Source organism: Onychostruthus taczanowskii, unplaced genomic scaffold, assembly GCF_017590055.1.
Source record: "Onychostruthus taczanowskii isolate IOZ18803 unplaced genomic scaffold, ASM1759005v1 scaffold74, whole genome shotgun sequence".
Lineage (NCBI taxonomy): Eukaryota > Metazoa > Chordata > Aves > Passeriformes > Passeridae > Onychostruthus > Onychostruthus taczanowskii.
The window spans coordinates 3861066-3877773 of NW_024505229.1; the positions used below are offsets into that span (position 1 = coordinate 3861066).

Below are 16708 nucleotides of genomic sequence, written 5' to 3' on the forward strand. Positions count from 1 at the left end.
CTTTGGGCGGATAAGGCATGTGCCTTACTAAGAAATTGTGATTTTGGTGTACCATGAGGACTGACATCTCTTTTCCTTGCCCAGTCTGGGTCTGCTTTGCTCCTGGTCATGGCTCAAAATGTCCCAGCTGAGCCCCCAGCAGATCCCTCTGCACCCAGAGGGAAGAGGAGCTGGCAGAGGATGTTCCATGGCTCCCTGTTTTGGGGTGCTAGAAGGGACCATGGAGCACAGAACTGGGCAGAGAGCTAAGCATCAGTGGCAGGAACAGTGCAAACAAGAGTGTGCTGAACCCACACATCCTCAGTCTGAGCACAAACATCCTGGGAGCCAGAAAACCAGGTAGAAAAGTCTCTCCATTGAAGGTCCCCCTCTCCCGGAGAGATTTCTTTGCTCTAATGCCGCCATCCAGTGGGAGAAACTCCCTGACATGGGAAAGGCTGGAAAAGAGGGCGTTGGGTCCCCACCATCCTCGGGCTGCCCTCGGTGGCCTCCCTGCCAGGGATGCTGCGGCTGCATCCCACCCTCCGTCTCTGTGCCCCGATCCCAGCCTGGGTGCAAAATGGAAACAGCTCACGGGGCACCCGAGCTCCTCCGGCAGCCAGCGAGGGGATGGGGAAGCAGGGAAGATGCACCGGCTCAGGCGAGGGCTGCAAGCCCAGAGAAGGAGGAGGAAGCTGAGGTGCAAGCAGGGTCCCAGCGATGAGGGCACCCCGGTCCCAGGGCGGCGCGGGGCACACTCCCAACGCTCCCCTCCCGCTCCCGCGGGATATTTGCAGTCTGAGCGCACCGTGCCTGCAGAAAGCCGAATTCCAGCGTGTTTTCAGCAGCACCAGGACTTCAAGGAAGGAAAAGCAGCCAAACACAAAACTCCTCGGGGTTGGTCAGGGAAGCGAAATGACTTTGGCAGCGGCCACAGAGCAGCGCGACGGCGAGCGGGGGAAGAGCGGTGGCCAGCGGCCCCAGGACCCCACAATGCGCCTGATTGTTGTCCCTATGGGCGGCCGGATTCCCGCAGAAAGGAGCTTTCAGTGGGAAAATTCAATAGTTCAACCTCTCTCAGCAACGCAAGGTTTGCCGGATTGTGCAATGGCACAAAGGGACAGTGTTTCCTCAGGAGCGGGAGGGTCTGTGGCTGGAACCGGCTTTTACTCCCGCACAGAAGCCGCCTGAGCGGAATCACGGCGTTATCGAGCCGGGATCGCAGTCAGAGACTTGCCTTAAAGGGAGAAAGCAGGGGAAAAAAAATCTGTTTATGGGTATAAAATCAAAGAATTTCGGGGGTTTTCTTCTGGCTGAAAGCAGCAGCTGTTTTCCTAAGGCGGCGCCAGTTTCCAGGAAGCAGGCGTATTCCTCCAAAATCGAGGGGAAACCCCCTAACTTTTTCTTTTCCCTTTGTGCCAAGAGGAAATTTGTCCTGGGAACAACCCCTCTGCACAAACAAACACACTGTCCTCTCCTCCGAGAAGCACAAATGCTTTCCCACCCACTCAAGATTAGACAGAAAAATTACTCCTGGACCAGCAATTCCTTGATATGCCTGATGAGGAGGCAGCATCCTGGTTGAATCAGAGGCACGTGTCCCGGTGGGGATGAAATTTAGAAGCATCCACCACCTCTGCAAGCTGGCAAAGGCCATTCCTGGCAGCTGCAAACCCCTCCTCAAGCTCCAGCCCACACTCGGGAAAGGGAGAGGAATGGGAGATGTTGCAAAATAAAAGAGAGGAGGACATTTGGTGTAGGGAATCGGCTCTACAGCTGCAAACGGCCTCACGCTGGCACTGGGGCTGAGAACTGTGCACAGCTCATCACACCTGGAGTCTGATAACTGGTAGCTGTGCCCAAGGTCCCTCTGTATGTTTAATTAGGATCATAAAAGATATTCCTTACTTCAACTTTCTGATCAGAAAATTGTTTGGTTTGGAATGGATCTTAGTTACTGCATAAGCACTACCCAAAAACAGCAGAGGAAATACTGGTGGACAGGCTGAGAATGGAAAAGGGGGATTTTTCTTTTAAAGATATCATTGTTTTTTAAGGGACTTTCCCTGTTGGTGTGTGCAGAGCAGTGAAACCACCCGGCAAAGTCGAGCAGCTCCACAGTGTCCCGGCATGCCCAAGACAGGGAAACCCCCGGATCGCAGCAGCAGGACACTGCTCTTCCTTCCTGCAACGAAGGCGGATGGCAACCGGCCTCCAGCCCCAGACCTGGATGAAGCACCTCTCAGTACCTCTGGGAAGGAGGATAAATCTCTGACCGGTGAAGAAACGCCAGCCCGAGGTAAAGCACATCCCAGCCAGCGTGCAGAGCTCACAGCCCACGGCAGGGGAATAAAGCACGGTGGAGTCACCAGAGCGGGTGATGGGCTGACTCTGCACCACGGCACAGAGCGAGAGACACCAAAGCATCTGTACCCTGGAGGGACGGGTCAGCGTCGTCTGCAACCCCGCAGAGGCTGCACGGGGCACTGGTCCTGGCACTGGTGGGGTCTCGGGGAAAAAAGGACTTGGCGGAGGCTGGGAGGCTGAAGCAAGGTTTGGACAACTTTGTAGCACTGGGGAATGAGTGTTCTGTCCCCTGTGATGCAGGGCAAACCTTGTTCCAAGTGTCCATGCCTCGATTCCCACCCTGTGCCCAGTCACGCCCTGTGCCCCAGCCTAGGCCGGATCCCCACTAGGATGCCCAGCCCCGTTTGGGGGGATGCTCAGCTCCCTCTGTGTCGGGTGCTCCGGGTGTCCCCATGCCCATTCTCCTGGATGTCCCATGTCTGGCTCCTGCTGGCATCCTTATAACTTGGGGTGTTCCCAGCTCCCCCATTCCCGCTGCCTCCACGACCATCGTGCCCGCTCAGACTCAGATCCCAGTGCTCCCTGTACCCCCGTGCCCGGTGCTCCTGCTCTTCTGCAACCAGGTCTTCCTGCCTCCCCCTGCTCCCAGGACCCCCGCATCCAGGTTCCGCCCAGGACCTCCGTGCCAGGTGCTCCAGACTCCTCCCCAGTGCTCCCAAGGACTCCCATTCCCAGTTCTTCCCTTACCCCCATATCCTCTACTCCTGGATCCCCCATCCCCAGTTCCTCCCTTATCCCCATGTCCTGTACTCCCGGATCCCTCATCCCCAGTTCCTCCTGGCATCCTCGGCTCCCTGCTTCCCTCATTCCCGATGCTCCCGGGCCCCCCATGCCCGTTTCTCCCGGTTTCCTGGGCTACCCCGTGCCCCAGTGCCCCTCTCCCCGGACGAGTCCCCCGTGCCCGGCCGGTGCCAGGTGTTGCCCGGTTCCCCGCTCCTCCTCCTCTCCGCCCCGTGCCGTCCCTCCTCCCCCGGGAAAGCGAAAGCGCGGCGGGCGGAAGCCGAGCCCTCCCCGCCGGGCCGGGGCCGCACCGGGACCGCGCCGGGGCCACCATGGCTTCCATCGGCAACTTCTTGCGACGGAGCCTGCGGCGCGCCGGCCGCCGAGGTGAGGGGCGGGAGGGGCTCCGGGAGGTGCCGGTGCCGGTGTCAGTTTCGGTGTTTGGACAGGTCCATCCCCGGTGCCGCGGCGGAGCGGGGGCGTTCCCGGGCAGCGCAGCGCGACTGCGCCCGGTGCAACCGGCGGCAGCGGCTCGGTCCCTCCAGCCCTGCCCGTTCGCACCCCACCACAGGGAGCCCAGCCCGAGCCGGCTGCCCCGGGACTCACCACATCTCTTGCTCCCTTCTCGGGTGTTCGGCCCATCCCGAGAGCTGCACTCCCTCTCCAGGGAGCCCACCCCTTCCCAACTGAGCCCACCCCAGCCGCAGGCGCGGCCCCGCAGATCCCGCACATCCCCGCTGGACAAGGCATCGCAGGGCATGCCGGCGCCTGGCATCTGGGACACGCGTGGGGGTATCCATGGGGGTACCCACGAGGGGGACGGTGCCCCTCAGGACAGGTGGGTGTTGCAGAGCCTTCAGAAGGCGCTGCAGAAATTGGTCGTTTGGGGTTTGTGATCTTTTCCGAGATACTGAAAGGATCATCAGAGTTTTCTGGCTGCCGTATCTCAAGGCAGAACAAAGCAGGTTGTAGCAATCTATGGGCTGGGGGGGCTTACTGCGCTCCCCTCCCCGTCTGTTTTGTGCTGGCTCTGGCTCCCGCATGAGCTCGATGTTGCCCGAGGTTTGATGAAGCCAAAGCCATTTCCTCTCCGCTGGGGCAGGTGGGCAGCTGGGCGGCACGGGAAGCCGAGCTCCCCCGCAAACCAGGTCGGGAAACCTTGTCACACCAGAGGTCGGGAGTTTTCCGGGAAGAAAGAAACCGGTTGTGCCACAGGCGGAGCGGAGCTGAGCGCAGCCCTCGGCGATAAGAAAAGCCCGCGGCAGCCTTTGCCCTCTCCGTGCCCGGTGGATGGAAGGGTGAAGATCCACGTCACCACCAGCCACTTTCCATCCGGGAGTTGTGAGAGACCCCTGGCCTCCTTCCCTTCCTCGCAGGGGATGCTCTCACCCACTGCGGGGGGGCTGGGGGTGCTCCCCGAATTTTCCTGACACGGACTATGGGAGAGTCATTGGCTCTTGAGACCCTGGTTATGTTCCCGGGAGAAGAGGCACTGCGAACCCTGCCGGTTTGGGGCAGCGCTGGGATCTCTGATGCCACATTCAGCCTGCCTCACAGTTCACTCCATACATCCCTGGAGCTCATCTTCCAGCCCTGGGATGGGAGTTCTGGTCTTGGAGGGATTTAGGCTCTGCCAGTGAGGGCTTTGCAGCCAGACCTGGCACTGCTGAGGGATCCACACTTCCACGTGTGAGAGGCAGAGCTGTAGCTTGGCAAGGCCAGGATCTCCAGAGCAGCAGGTTTGGCTTGTTTGCTTGTAAACCCCATGGACAAAATGCAAATGCAGTCCTTGCTGCAGAGCAGATCTGTTGTTCTCTGAAATGCATAATGGGACTGGATAGGCAGGATTTAACTGCACTTTCATCTTGCCCTGGTGATGGGAAAACAGCCAATGCCGGTGTCCAGCGTGGCTGGGGGACACCAGCAGCCCTCCCACGACACAGCCTTCTTCCCTGGGGTCCCCCCAACAACAACCCCCTGCCTGGGTCAGAGGTGGGAGCAGACCAAAGCTGTTGCTGGAGCATCCCAAGGAAGAGCAGGAGAAGCAATGACATCTTGTCACCTTTTTCCTGGCCTGGAGCACCTCACTGGGCAGGTCCAGGATGATCCCCAATGAGGATAAGCCAGAGGTATCTTCAGCCAGCTCTCAGCCTTCACCTGCCACAAAGGGTCCTCTTTGGGATGAATTTTGCCTTGCCAAAGAGGAAGGACTTTGTATGTGGAAGTGGGGCAGCCCCAGGATGCACAAAGGTGTGGCTTTGAGCATCCCCCCACTCCAAGCTGGGAAAGGAATTTCTGCTGCCTGGGAAGGAACATTCTGTGATGGGACCATGAGTGTCACCTCCTCCTATGAGCCTTCTGTTCCCACCAGCTCCCAGTGACCTGGAACAAAGGCTGGAGAGGTGTTTCCAGACTAAAGGAGGTAGCTCTGGAGCTGGAGGGACATGTGGGCAGGGTGTCCACCAGCACCGCTTTTGGAGTAGGATGCCATACATGGAGAAGGATAATGGGAATAGCTGATCACAGCCATGCCTTGCCCTAACCAGCCACAACTAGAAGAGCCCAGGGACAAACTCTGGGGTCTGGGGACAAACTGCAAGAGCCAGTAATCTCATCCAGCCACATATTTATTTTCCTTGCCATTCCTAAAAGAGCAGCTCAATTTTTCTGCTCCAGCTCCCCACCATAATCAGAGATGGGACACTTTCAAGAACAAGGTATAAAGGGATACAGAAATGGCCTCTGGGAGAGGGAAGAGCTGTGGCATGGCCTGGCTGCAGTCTCTGTCTGGCATTTAACTCCTTTCCAGTCCTTGGGTCTCACTGTCCCACTGTGGTCTTCCCAGGGCCCTTGGAGATGCTGGATGGGGCTCTTTCCCCTCCTATTCCTGGTTGTTCAGGGTGTGACTGCTGATGCTTCCCAGCTGCCCTCCCCAACCAGCCCAACAAGAACTGGGGTGTAATCTCCAGGAACTGCTTTGCTTTGGTTTAGGGAAAACCCTCGAGTAGCTCATTTGCAATCAGCAGTTCCCAGGACACCTGGCAGGGTTGGGATTCATCTGACTGGAGCTTTAGGAGGTGCTCAAACAAGATCTGGGCTGGTTTGTTGCTGTTTACTTCTCCTAAGAGGATACAATTAACTGCTATAAACGCAGTCACGCACCTCCCTGCAGATGTTTAATGCAGAGCCCATCTGCTCTCCACATTCCATGTGTCCACTTTGCTCTGGGCATCCTTCTGCCCTCACTGGGCTGGGGCAAAGGAAGGCTGGGGGTGTCAGGGCACCAGGACCTGGTTCCCTTCAGCCAGTTCACATGTAACTCTGCAACTCCGCCCTTGCCCTCAGACCTTTCATTGACTCTGATCAGATTTTTTTGGGATCTTTTTGGCTTCAGAAGGAAAAGATGGGGCCTCTGCTGCAGAAAACACCCCCCCACGGGTACCACAGGGGAAGCAGGGAGAGCGAAGCTCAGTCTTCTACTCTGCTGGGCAGTTCTTCTTTGAGTACCTGGTGGTGGTGTCACTGAAGAAGATGCCAGATGGACGTTATGAACCCAAGATAACCTACCAATTCCCAAAGGTATTTAGTCCTGTGTTTTTGATAAGATTAGTTTTCCACATTTAGAGGAGAAAGGGATGTTATTCCTTCCCCATCATTAAAGCTATGGAAGGAGAAAGGTGCCCCATGCTCTTGAGTCACAGTCCCAGACCCCAGGGCTTTGCCTGCCCTGGGTTGGGGTTGCTGGGACCATCTGTCCCTCCCCATGATCCCAGCCAAGGGCCACAAACCTCAGGAGGAAACTCCAGGGGCTGTCCCTGGCCTCCTGACCCAAAAAGGGAGACCACAGTGGGGAAATCACATCTCAGGGAGGTGGCACAGGAAGAGATCGCAGTTTGCAGAGGGTCCCTCTGCTTTGCTTCACTGTCCATGGGGTGAAAGTCAAAATTCGGATTTTTGAGAGGTGCTTGTCCAGACATGTGTAGGCTCCTTCTGCATCATGCAGAGCCAGGAGTTGCTTTGGGACAGACCTCATTCTACTGAATCCCACCCCATTCCTGGTGACAATGGGGACCCTCCATCTCCCTGACTCTTGGCATCGCTTCCATCCAGCGCGAGAACTTGCTGAAGGGCCAGAAGGAGGAGGAGGAACGTCTCCTTCAAGCCATCCCCCTCTTCTGCTTCCCCGACGGCAACAACTGGGCACCTATCACTGAGTTCACCAGGTACCTGCCTCACTGCAGGGTCTGGGCTGGGGTCCCCACTCCTGTTGGACTCCTGAGGGCTGGAAGGACCAGCCCAGCCCAGCCCAGTCCATCCCAGCTCATCCCAGCCCCTTGTTTTCTCTCCTTGCAGCGAAACCTTTTCTTTTGTCCTGACAAATGTGGATGGCAGCAGGAAGATTGGCTACTGCAGGCGGCTGCTGGTGAGCCCTCCCCACCCCACACCCACCGGGGGTGTCACCCCCTCCCCACAGAGGGACATGTCACCTCCTGCCAGGCCCAGAGTTCAGCTCGTGGGGGCGTGCCTCAGAAAGCCACCGGCCCGGCCGCAGTGATGACGAGCAGCAAGAGGGTACCCAAAGGGGGTTTTTAAAGCTCTCTGCTGAGGCACAACTCAGATGTTGGATGGAGGAAACAATGAGTGTTCACAAAGCCTGTGGATGTGGCACATGGGGATACGGTTTAGGGGGTGAATGTCGTGGTGCTGGACTACTCTTGGACTTGGAGATCTTGGGGGGCTTTTCCAAACTTAACAGTTCTATGATTCCCCCCTGGCTTCCCTGGCTCCTTTCCCATGTCTGCAGTAGTCAGGATGGCTGCAAATCCCACTTGGGATCAGGATGGGAATGTCAGTGCAGCCATCCAGGTACCAAGGAGCTAGGAGCCCTCAGCCCCATCCCCAAAAACTGCATCTGAGCAGTGGCTGTTTCTCAACTCATGGGTTTGACCAGCTCAGGGGCGCTGAGATGCAATGGTCTTCCCTGGCTGCTGCTTTAAACAGGGACATAAATCCAGGAGGAAATCCCTGTGCCACAGCCTGGGCAACAGCTGGATCCACCACCCCTTCATCCTGGTGAACCTCCCCATTTCGGCATCCAGGCATGAGCTCAGGCTGTTGGAACTGGATGTCTGGAGGGATGAAAAGAGCAAACAGGATAGTCCAGTTGGAAAGGGAAAAAAAGCCAAAGAACTCATGCCAATGGCCCTGTTGTAGCTGGAGTCAGGATTAACCCCAAGGATGGTGGGGCAGGGTGTCTTGGAGAATGTGTGCCTGGGTGAGAGGAGAGTTTGCAAATATGCCAAAGGACTTTGCACCAAAATAATTAACAGCTCAAATCACCTTCTCTGGGCACCCTCTGCTTTTCCAACATCAGCTGCATCATTGGCCTTGGCCCTAGCTTTGAAAATCTCCCAGGGAGGTGGAGGGCTGAAAAGAGCAAACAGACCCAGGATAGTCCAATTGGAAAGGGAAAAAAGGCCAAAGAACTCATCCCAATGGCCCTGTTGTAGCTGGAGTCAGGATTAACCCCAAGGATGGTGGGGCAGGGTGTCTTGGAGAATGTGTGCCTGGGTGAGAGGAGAGTTTGCAAATATGCCAAAGGACTTTGCACCAAAATAATTAACAGCTCAAATCACCTTCTCTGGGCACCCTCTGCTTTTCCAACATCAGCTGCATCATTGGCCTTGGCCCTAGCTTTGAAAATCTCCCAGTGAGTGACTGGGAATTTGAGGGGAGCAAGTGAGGATCCCTTTGGAGAGTGCGGGGCTGGTGCAGGGGGCTGGGAGATGCTCAAATCCTTTCCCCACACTCTTCCAGCCATCTGGGCGTGGTGTCCGACTCCCTGAGGTTTTCTGCATCATCAGCTGCCTGGGCTGCTTTGGGCTCTTCTCCAAGGTAGGGACATGGTGGCTCTGGCCCAGTGGTGGCCCTGGCAACTGCTCCTTTATCTGCTGGGGATTCCCAACTCTTATCTTTCTCACCCAGATCCTGGACGAGGTGGAGAAGAGGCGCCAGATCTCCATGGCAGTGATCTACCCCTTCATGCAGGGCCTTCGGGAATCACCCTTCCCAGCTCCAGGGAAAACTGTCACCATCAAAAGCTTCATCCCCGAGTCGGGCACAGAGGTTGGTGGGGGACCCGGGGCACCTCCTGGTTGACATCTGGGAGCATCCTCCACCCCTGCAGCACCCAGGGATGCTGACCATAGCAGGGCAGGGTGGGTCAGGCTGCCAGGGGCCTCATTGCTCGGGAATATGGGTGTTATCTCTCTCCTGATCCAGGAGGAGAGCAGTGAGGATGAGGATGGAGCCCATCCCCAGGGCATGCTGCTCCATTTTTGAAACCTCTGCAGCTCCTCCAGCCTGAAGCTGGAACTGGCTGCACAAAAACCTCTCCATACGCTGTGTTGGGACTTGCCCTGCCCTGATGCCAGAGCAGGATGTTGTGCCAGGGGCTGGAAGTAGGATGCTGTGCCAGGGCCCAGGAGGGGCCTGTTGTGCCAGGGGCTGGGAGCTGCTCCTGAGCTAGTGTCTGCTCCTCTGGCAGGCTGGGGAGCACAGTGGTGCAAGGGCTGTTCTGGGCTGCAAATTTCTTGCCAGAAGAGGTGGTCAGGCACTGGCAGCGCCTGTCCAGCACCGTGGTGGAATCACCATCCCTAGAAGTGTTCAAAACACATGTGAATGTGGCACTTGGGGATGGGGGTTTGTGGTGAACATGGAGTTCATGATCTTAGAGGGCTTTTCCAGCCCTGATGATTCCATGATTGCATCATTATATTCTTCTCCATACCACTATACTCAACTCCCAGTCTTGATTCCTGCCTGGTTTAGCCCCCCAGGCAGGTGCAGGTGTGTGACAAGCCCAGTCTTTTCATGTAGAGAAAAGATCTGATCTAGGCATGGATGAGATGATCTCACTGCGCCCACACACAGCCCAGACTCGCACAGGCATAGCTTTTTAATTTGCTTTTTCTTTCGCTTGTGGTAAAGCCAAACTGGAAAAATAGGTAAGATCCACTCTGGCACTGGGAAAAATATCCTCAATGCTGAGCATCCCGTGGATGTGCCAGGGGTGGCCTGAAAGCAGGATCCGTGCTCTCTAGAGCAATTTATCAGCTGGTGATCTAAGCAATTTCTTAATCCAGGGAGCTTGTGCAAGACTTTGCAGGTTGCTCAATGCTCTCTCCCAGGGCCATGGTTGGAAGCACAGCCTGGGGTGCCAGAGGGAGGAGGAATGAGGATGTTCTTCAAAAGAGCTGCACTCTGGGGCTCTGGGAAGGGTCTGGAGCAAGGAGATCACTGAGACCAGGAAAGGAGGGGAAATAAATCCTGGGTACTGCATGGGCTGAGATGGGCATGAGGCAGGATTTGTGCTGGAAAGGGTCTATGGAGCCCAGCCAAGCCTGATGCTGCTGGCTGGGAAAATGCTGCTTTGGTGGAAAAGCACATGGAGAAGGGGATTTTCTTCCTGAAGGATGGGGGGAAGGGCCAGGACTGTGTCCTGAGCTTCATGGTCCTGTTAACCCTTCAGTACTCGCCATGTCTGCCTGCCATGGGGATTGATGGAATTGGGAGACTTGTGGGCAAATGAAGCTGAGTAGCCAGCCCGCCTGCAAATATCTGTTAGATCCCTCACTTTTTCATCTTAGCCAGGAATTGCCAGGCTGACCCTGCCAGAGAGACATTAGAGGAAGGTTTTGTGGCATTTGTAGGAGTCATGCCCTCCCCACTCCTCCCTTTCCTGGCAGCTCACAGCTGACCTCTCAGACACTGAGATGGGACATGTCCCTGCCACCCCTGCCAGGGACTTGGGAGCACTAGAGAAAAGAGGCATTTGGGTTAAAAATCCAGTGCCCAAATAAGGAGCCCCACAGTGCACATCACTGATGGCTTCCCTGAGCTGCACAGGCTGAATCTCCTGGCAGGGTGAAATGGGGTTTGTCCCTTGTACATGGACACAGTACAGATGCTGCAAACGCTGGGTCATTAATTGCTTCCAAATCACCTTCTCAGGAAGCCAGGGCAGGACAGGGGGAGTGTTGCCCCTCCTAAGCTGGGGTTCCATGGCTCTTTCTTGGCAGCTCATCGAGCTCACACGGCCTGTGGATGCCCACCTGGAGCATGTGGAGTTCCAGGCTCTGCTCCAGCGTCTCAGCCCTCACCTCATCCTGCACATTTTCGCCTCTGCCATGTTGGAGCGACGGCTCATTTTCCTGGCTGAGGAGCTGAGGTGAGTCCTGATCTCTTTATTATAAAAATGCCCATAAAAAGTGCCCTTGAAGTGGCACAGGACACAGCAGAGCTTGAGGTGGGCTGTTCCCTCCTCCCCGCCATGGTATCACCGCTGGCTGCCTGTCCCACAGTGTCCTGTCTCAGTGCATCCACGCCGTGGCTGCTCTCCTGTACCCCTTCAGCTGGGCTCACACCTACATCCCCGTGGTCCCCGAGTGCCTGCTGGACACTGTGTGCTGCCCCACACCCTTCATGGTTGGCATCCAGATGCGGCACCTGGAGCGGGTCCTGGAGCAGCCAATGGAGGAGGTATTTCATCCGGAGGGGAGGGCAGCAGGATGGAGCCATCAGTGAATCCGTGTCCCCAGGTTTGGCTTGGCCCTGGGGCCAGAGGCTCTGATTGTGCCCTTTTCCTACCCAGGGAGGCTGGAAATTAGGGTGTCCTCCATGTCCCCTCCTGCTGGCACCTGGGGTGTTACCTCCACATTCCCCTGTGAGCTGCCCTGCCCCTGTGCTCCAGGAGCTGCTGTTGGGCTCATCTGTCTCGAAGCAGAGGAAAGCTGTGTGGGGACAAGCCACCAAACCTGCAGCAAAAATTGTCCTTGTGGGAAATGCCCTGGTCCCCCTGTCCAGGTCCCTCCTGCAGAGAGGGGCTGATCCCTCTCCTGCCACCCTCATGGGCTGGTGACATACCAGTCCCATCCCAAAATGGGTGGGAGGAAGCCCAGGTGCTTTGGCAGGGCTAAACCTGCTCACTCTCTGCTCTCTTTCAGGCTCTGATAGTTGATCTCTGTGAAGGGAAGATCATCCGGGCGGTAGGTCCTCCCTGTGTGGATGTGGGGCTGGGGGTGGCCTGGATAACCCCAGGAAGGGCCTTTTCTCCTTTGGTGTCAGCTACCTGGCAGCTTCCACATTTTTAAATGGCTTCAAACTGCCAGAGGGCAGGGTTAGATGGGATTTTGGGAAGGAATTCTTCCCTGTGAGGGTGGTAAAGCCCTCGCCCAGATTGCCCATGGAAGCTGTGGCTGCCCCTGGATCCCTGAAAGTGTCCAAGGCTAAGCTGGATAGAGCTTGGAGCAACGTAGTCTAGTGGAAAATGTCCCTGCCCATGGCAGGGGGTGGAATGGGATGAGCTTTAAGGTTCTTTCTAACCCAAACCCATCTGGGATTTTGTGGTTCTATGATTTTGGGGGCAGAGCCATCCTCAGTGGCACCAGCCTAGGGGGCACATCCCGTGTGGGGATGTGTGTCTACAGCCACTGCTTCTGGCTTTTGAGCCAGAACAGCAGGGTCTGTGCACTGGATATCCCACACCCACATCTCTGCAGGACATTGTGATGATGATTAATTAATGAGCTTTGAAAGCCCCACTGATGGGCTGCACCAGCCCATGGCCCCCTGAGCTGGATTCTGTCCAGTGCTTCACAGCCCTGTTGCCTTCCAGGTGGGGGATGAGGAGCAGATCCTGCCTGGAAAGCTGCAGAACGAGATGCTGATATCTCTGAACAGGCACAACAACAACAACAACGTGCACAGTAAGGATGTCTTGATGGTAAAAGAGCCCTGATCTGCCCTCTCCACAGCTAGAGACTTCAGCCAAGGGATTTTCCTAAAGTCACCTGGTGTGGGATGTTTCTCCCCATTTGCAGGGGTAATCCCCTGGGTTTTCCTCTGTCCTTTGAAACACGAGAGCAGGAACAGATAATTCTGATGGAAAAATGGATTTTTACTAATATTTAGAACATTAAGATGCTGCCATCGGAAAGCAACACCCTGGAAAGGCAGGGTTCCCTCGGCAAAATTAGTCTGATCCTTGATTAGGAGCAGAGGAAGGCTCTAAGCAAGTAACTCCTTGGGATGCACACACAGACCAGGTTAAAATAAGCCCATCCTGTCTGTGTTCAGAGGTCTCATCCCCACCTCTCGTGCTCCGTGTCCCCTTCCAGCCTCGGAGCAGGTGAACGCCCTGGTGTCAGAAGCCTTCGTGCACTTCTTTGTGCGGCTGGTCGGGCACTACGGCTCCCACATCAAGTGGGGCAGGAGCGGCTCCGGCAGCTTCCAGGAACGAGCCTTCTGCAAGGCCATCGCCTCCAAGAGCTGCCGCAGATTGGTGAAAAAGTTCGTGAAGACAAACATGTTTTCCCTATTTATTGAGGAAGCGGAGAAGAGCAGGATCCCACAGGAAGGTAATGGTCCCATTTCTGGTCCCCTCCCCTGGCGGGTGGGCTCTGTGGAACCCTGGCCTGGTTGGTTTAGGGGCAGAGATGCCTCGTGCCTGGTGAGGGATGGGATGCAGCCCGAGCTGGGGGTGCTCAGGGCACTGAGCAGATCCTGTTTGCTCTCAATGGCCTCATTTCTCCATACATGTCAAGCAACAAAAAAAAATTTTAAAAATCCTCATTTGTGACTCCCCATCCCTGGAAGTGTCTAAGCCCACTTTGGATGGGGCTTGGAGCAAACTGATCTAGTGGAAGGTGTCTCTGCCCAGGGCAGAGTTTGGAACTGGATTAGCTTTAAGGTCCGTTCCAACTCGATCCAGCATGGGATTCTGGACTCTATAATTCATTTTAGATCTTGTCACTCGCCTGGAGCTGGGGCTGGCTCACTGGGAGCTCTGTGTAGAGGCAAACAAGCGGCAGCAGCACAAACATTTGGCTTGGGCACAGCAGCAACTGCCAGAGCCTGACTCAGCTCAGCCCCTAACTCCCTGGCAGCAGAGCTGGTCCTTTCCTCTTCCCGGGGATTTGCAGGGCTGAGCCTTCTCCCAGCCTGGGACACAGACAAATGGGCAGTGCAAGTGGAGGAAACCACACAAAAACTGTATGTCTGGATGGAGACATCCTGGGCTGGGGTCTGCCACCCCACCTGGGGCACTCCTGCTGGCACTGCCTCAGGAGCTGCTTCTCTGCCCTTTTATGTGAGACCTTATAGGGCAAACTTGGGGAGAAAGAGAGGGATGACACAATCCCTGTTTTCTTATTGTATTCCCAGTCTACATCACCATTCTTGCGTTTTGCTAGGTCTATTGCTTTTTCCCTTCCTTGCTGGTGGGAAACACAAAACTGAACAGGAGTGAACACATGGGTTAAAACCTCTGGCTAACCCAGCATAATAAAGCCTATTTTGGGTGAGAGGAATGGGTGGCGTTGTAACCACCCCCATTTCATAGACTTATAGAATCCCAAAATTCCAAAAATTTGGGTTGGAGGGACCTTTAAAGAACATCTCGTTCCACCTCCTGCCATGGGGCAGGGACACCTTCCACAATCCCAGGTTGCTCCAAGCCCCATCCAACCTGCCTTGGACACTTCATTTCCGTATTTCCCCGCATCCTCTGTGGGTGCAGGTGTCCATAACCCAGGAGTGTTTGGGACGCAAACACTTCCCAGAATTCAGGCGGGGCAGCCCTGTATCCCCCATTCCAAACACCAGCACCTCACCCATGACCTTTTTTCCTCCACAGCATATTTCCAGCAGAAAATAATAGAGTACCATGAACAGAAGAAGCACAGAAGGGACTCCTGAAGTCCAGCGTGGGAGAAGGGGAGCAGGACTGGGATTCACACATCCCTGCCAGCAGCACCATACTGGACTCTGTTCCTGCCCACCTGGGACTCCTGAGCTGCCTGAGCAGCACTGAGCAGCATTTCTTTCTCAGGGCATCATTGCACTGGAAAACTCTTTGCACAGAACTAGCACCAGGATGGGATTTCTTTCCCGATCATGGTGGCTCCAGGGACAGACTGTGACTCCCAGTGCTTGGCCCTGCACAGTTTTTGTCCCCCCAACACCTCACACAGACAGAGGGCAGCCAGGGCTGGCTGCAGGACAACAAGGGATTAGAGTAATTATTAGAAGGGAGAAAAAAAAGGGATGAGTAGGAAATAGTGTTACTTCTCATTCAAACAAACCAGGGGTTTGCAAATAAGGAACATCCCATTGCACAGTTCCTGAGGTTTTGTTATTAACAACTGGTTTATACTGTTTACTAAGCCATTGTTGAACACCAGCAGGAGCAGGTGGGGGGTTCTTAGTGGTTTCCTCTCAGCTGCTGCATCACTGGTGCCACATAGAGCCAAGTTTGGCTTTCCAAGGAAACAAAAATACTCATTTCCAGCAGGTTATTTATTTGTGCTGGAGCAAACTGTGAAGGCCACATGGCTGTGGGGTGTCAAGGGGAAACAGCCGATCAACAGCTTCAGGGAGGGAGGAAGGATTTGTTCCATCCCAGAGTGGAACGTGTCACCATCCTCCTTGGGTCTGGTCTTGGTGCCAACTTCTCTTAAAACCTCGCAATTCCTCTCTGAAATGTGAGGCCAGCAGCAGATTAAAGCTAAATGACAGTTCTCCTTTCTGAATACACTCACCCAGAAAATAAATATTGCAGCAGGGAGGCTGGGCTGGGGCTGCAGATCTGACTGGTCCCATCCACAGAAACCCAGCCCAGGTACTTCTCCCAGCAAAGGCTGGAAATGAAGGCAGAGTTTCGTTCTTCTTCTCTCTGGGATGTTACAGCCAGGCTGTCACATCACTTGGTACCCACCAGGCATCAAAATATCAAAAATATCCTGGAATCATGGAATCTCAGACTGTTTTGGGATGGAAGGGATGTTCATGATCACTCGGTTCCACGCCCTGCCATGAGCACACCTTCCACACTTTCCACTGTCCCAGGCTACTCCAAGCCCCATCCAACCTGGCCTTGGACACTTCCAGGAATCCAGGGACAGCCACAGCTGCTCTGGGCAACCTGTGCCAGGGCCTGCTCACCCTCACAGGGAACAATTTCTCCCCAATATCCCATCTAACCCTGCCCTCTGCCTCCACCCTTGTCCTGTCACTCCAGGCCCTTGTCCACAGTCTCTCTCTGTCCTTCTTGTGGTTCCTTCAGGTACTGAAAACACACAGTTAGGTCACCTCAAGGTTCTCTTCTCCAGACTGAACAACACCAATTCTCAGCCTCTCCTCACAGCACAGCTGCTTCATCCCTCTGACCACCTTGATCCTCCTCCCCTGGTTCCAAATCCAGTTTAACACAACTTCTGCAGTGCTACTGGAAGCCCCAGTGGGGGACTTTGTACAAGAACTGAAATCCACCAGGCTGCCAGTTGGCTTTTACTCTCAGAGCTGGGCAACATCCACCCAAATAAGAGAGATAAAGGATATTTGTGTTTGAACCCTTTGTCCAGTCAGGCACAAATGTGACAGAAACATGGCTGGACATAGGGCACAAACAGCAGTGAAAATCTCCAGCCCTGCTGAAAGAAAATTGTCAATTTTTTGTTCAGCCTCCTCATGTGTTTGGAGGGGGAACAGGAATTATTTGTTAGGAAAAATGGGGATTTTTTTGCAGTGGGGGTTTCTTCTCTGGCTCCACAAGTTCCCCCTCATGAGTAGAGAGAGCACAGGG

At 55.2% G+C, this 16708-nt stretch overlaps 1 protein-coding gene across 1 annotated transcript; it reads left to right on the forward strand.

Annotated features, from left to right (window-relative positions):
- The first annotated feature begins 3158 nt into the window (after positions 1–3158).
- DENND2D (DENN domain containing 2D) lies at positions 3159–16058 on the forward strand. Its single transcript, XM_041422648.1, is given in 14 exon segments — positions 3159–3272; positions 3274–3358; positions 3361–3453; positions 6461–6645; positions 7177–7289; positions 7420–7489; positions 8884–8961; positions 9052–9192; positions 11148–11296; positions 11430–11607; positions 12072–12113; positions 12743–12833; positions 13245–13484; positions 14762–16058. Coding segments are annotated over 14 exon segments (1641 nt in total). The 3' UTR covers positions 14824–16058.
- Positions 16059–16708: the final 650 nt, after the last annotated feature.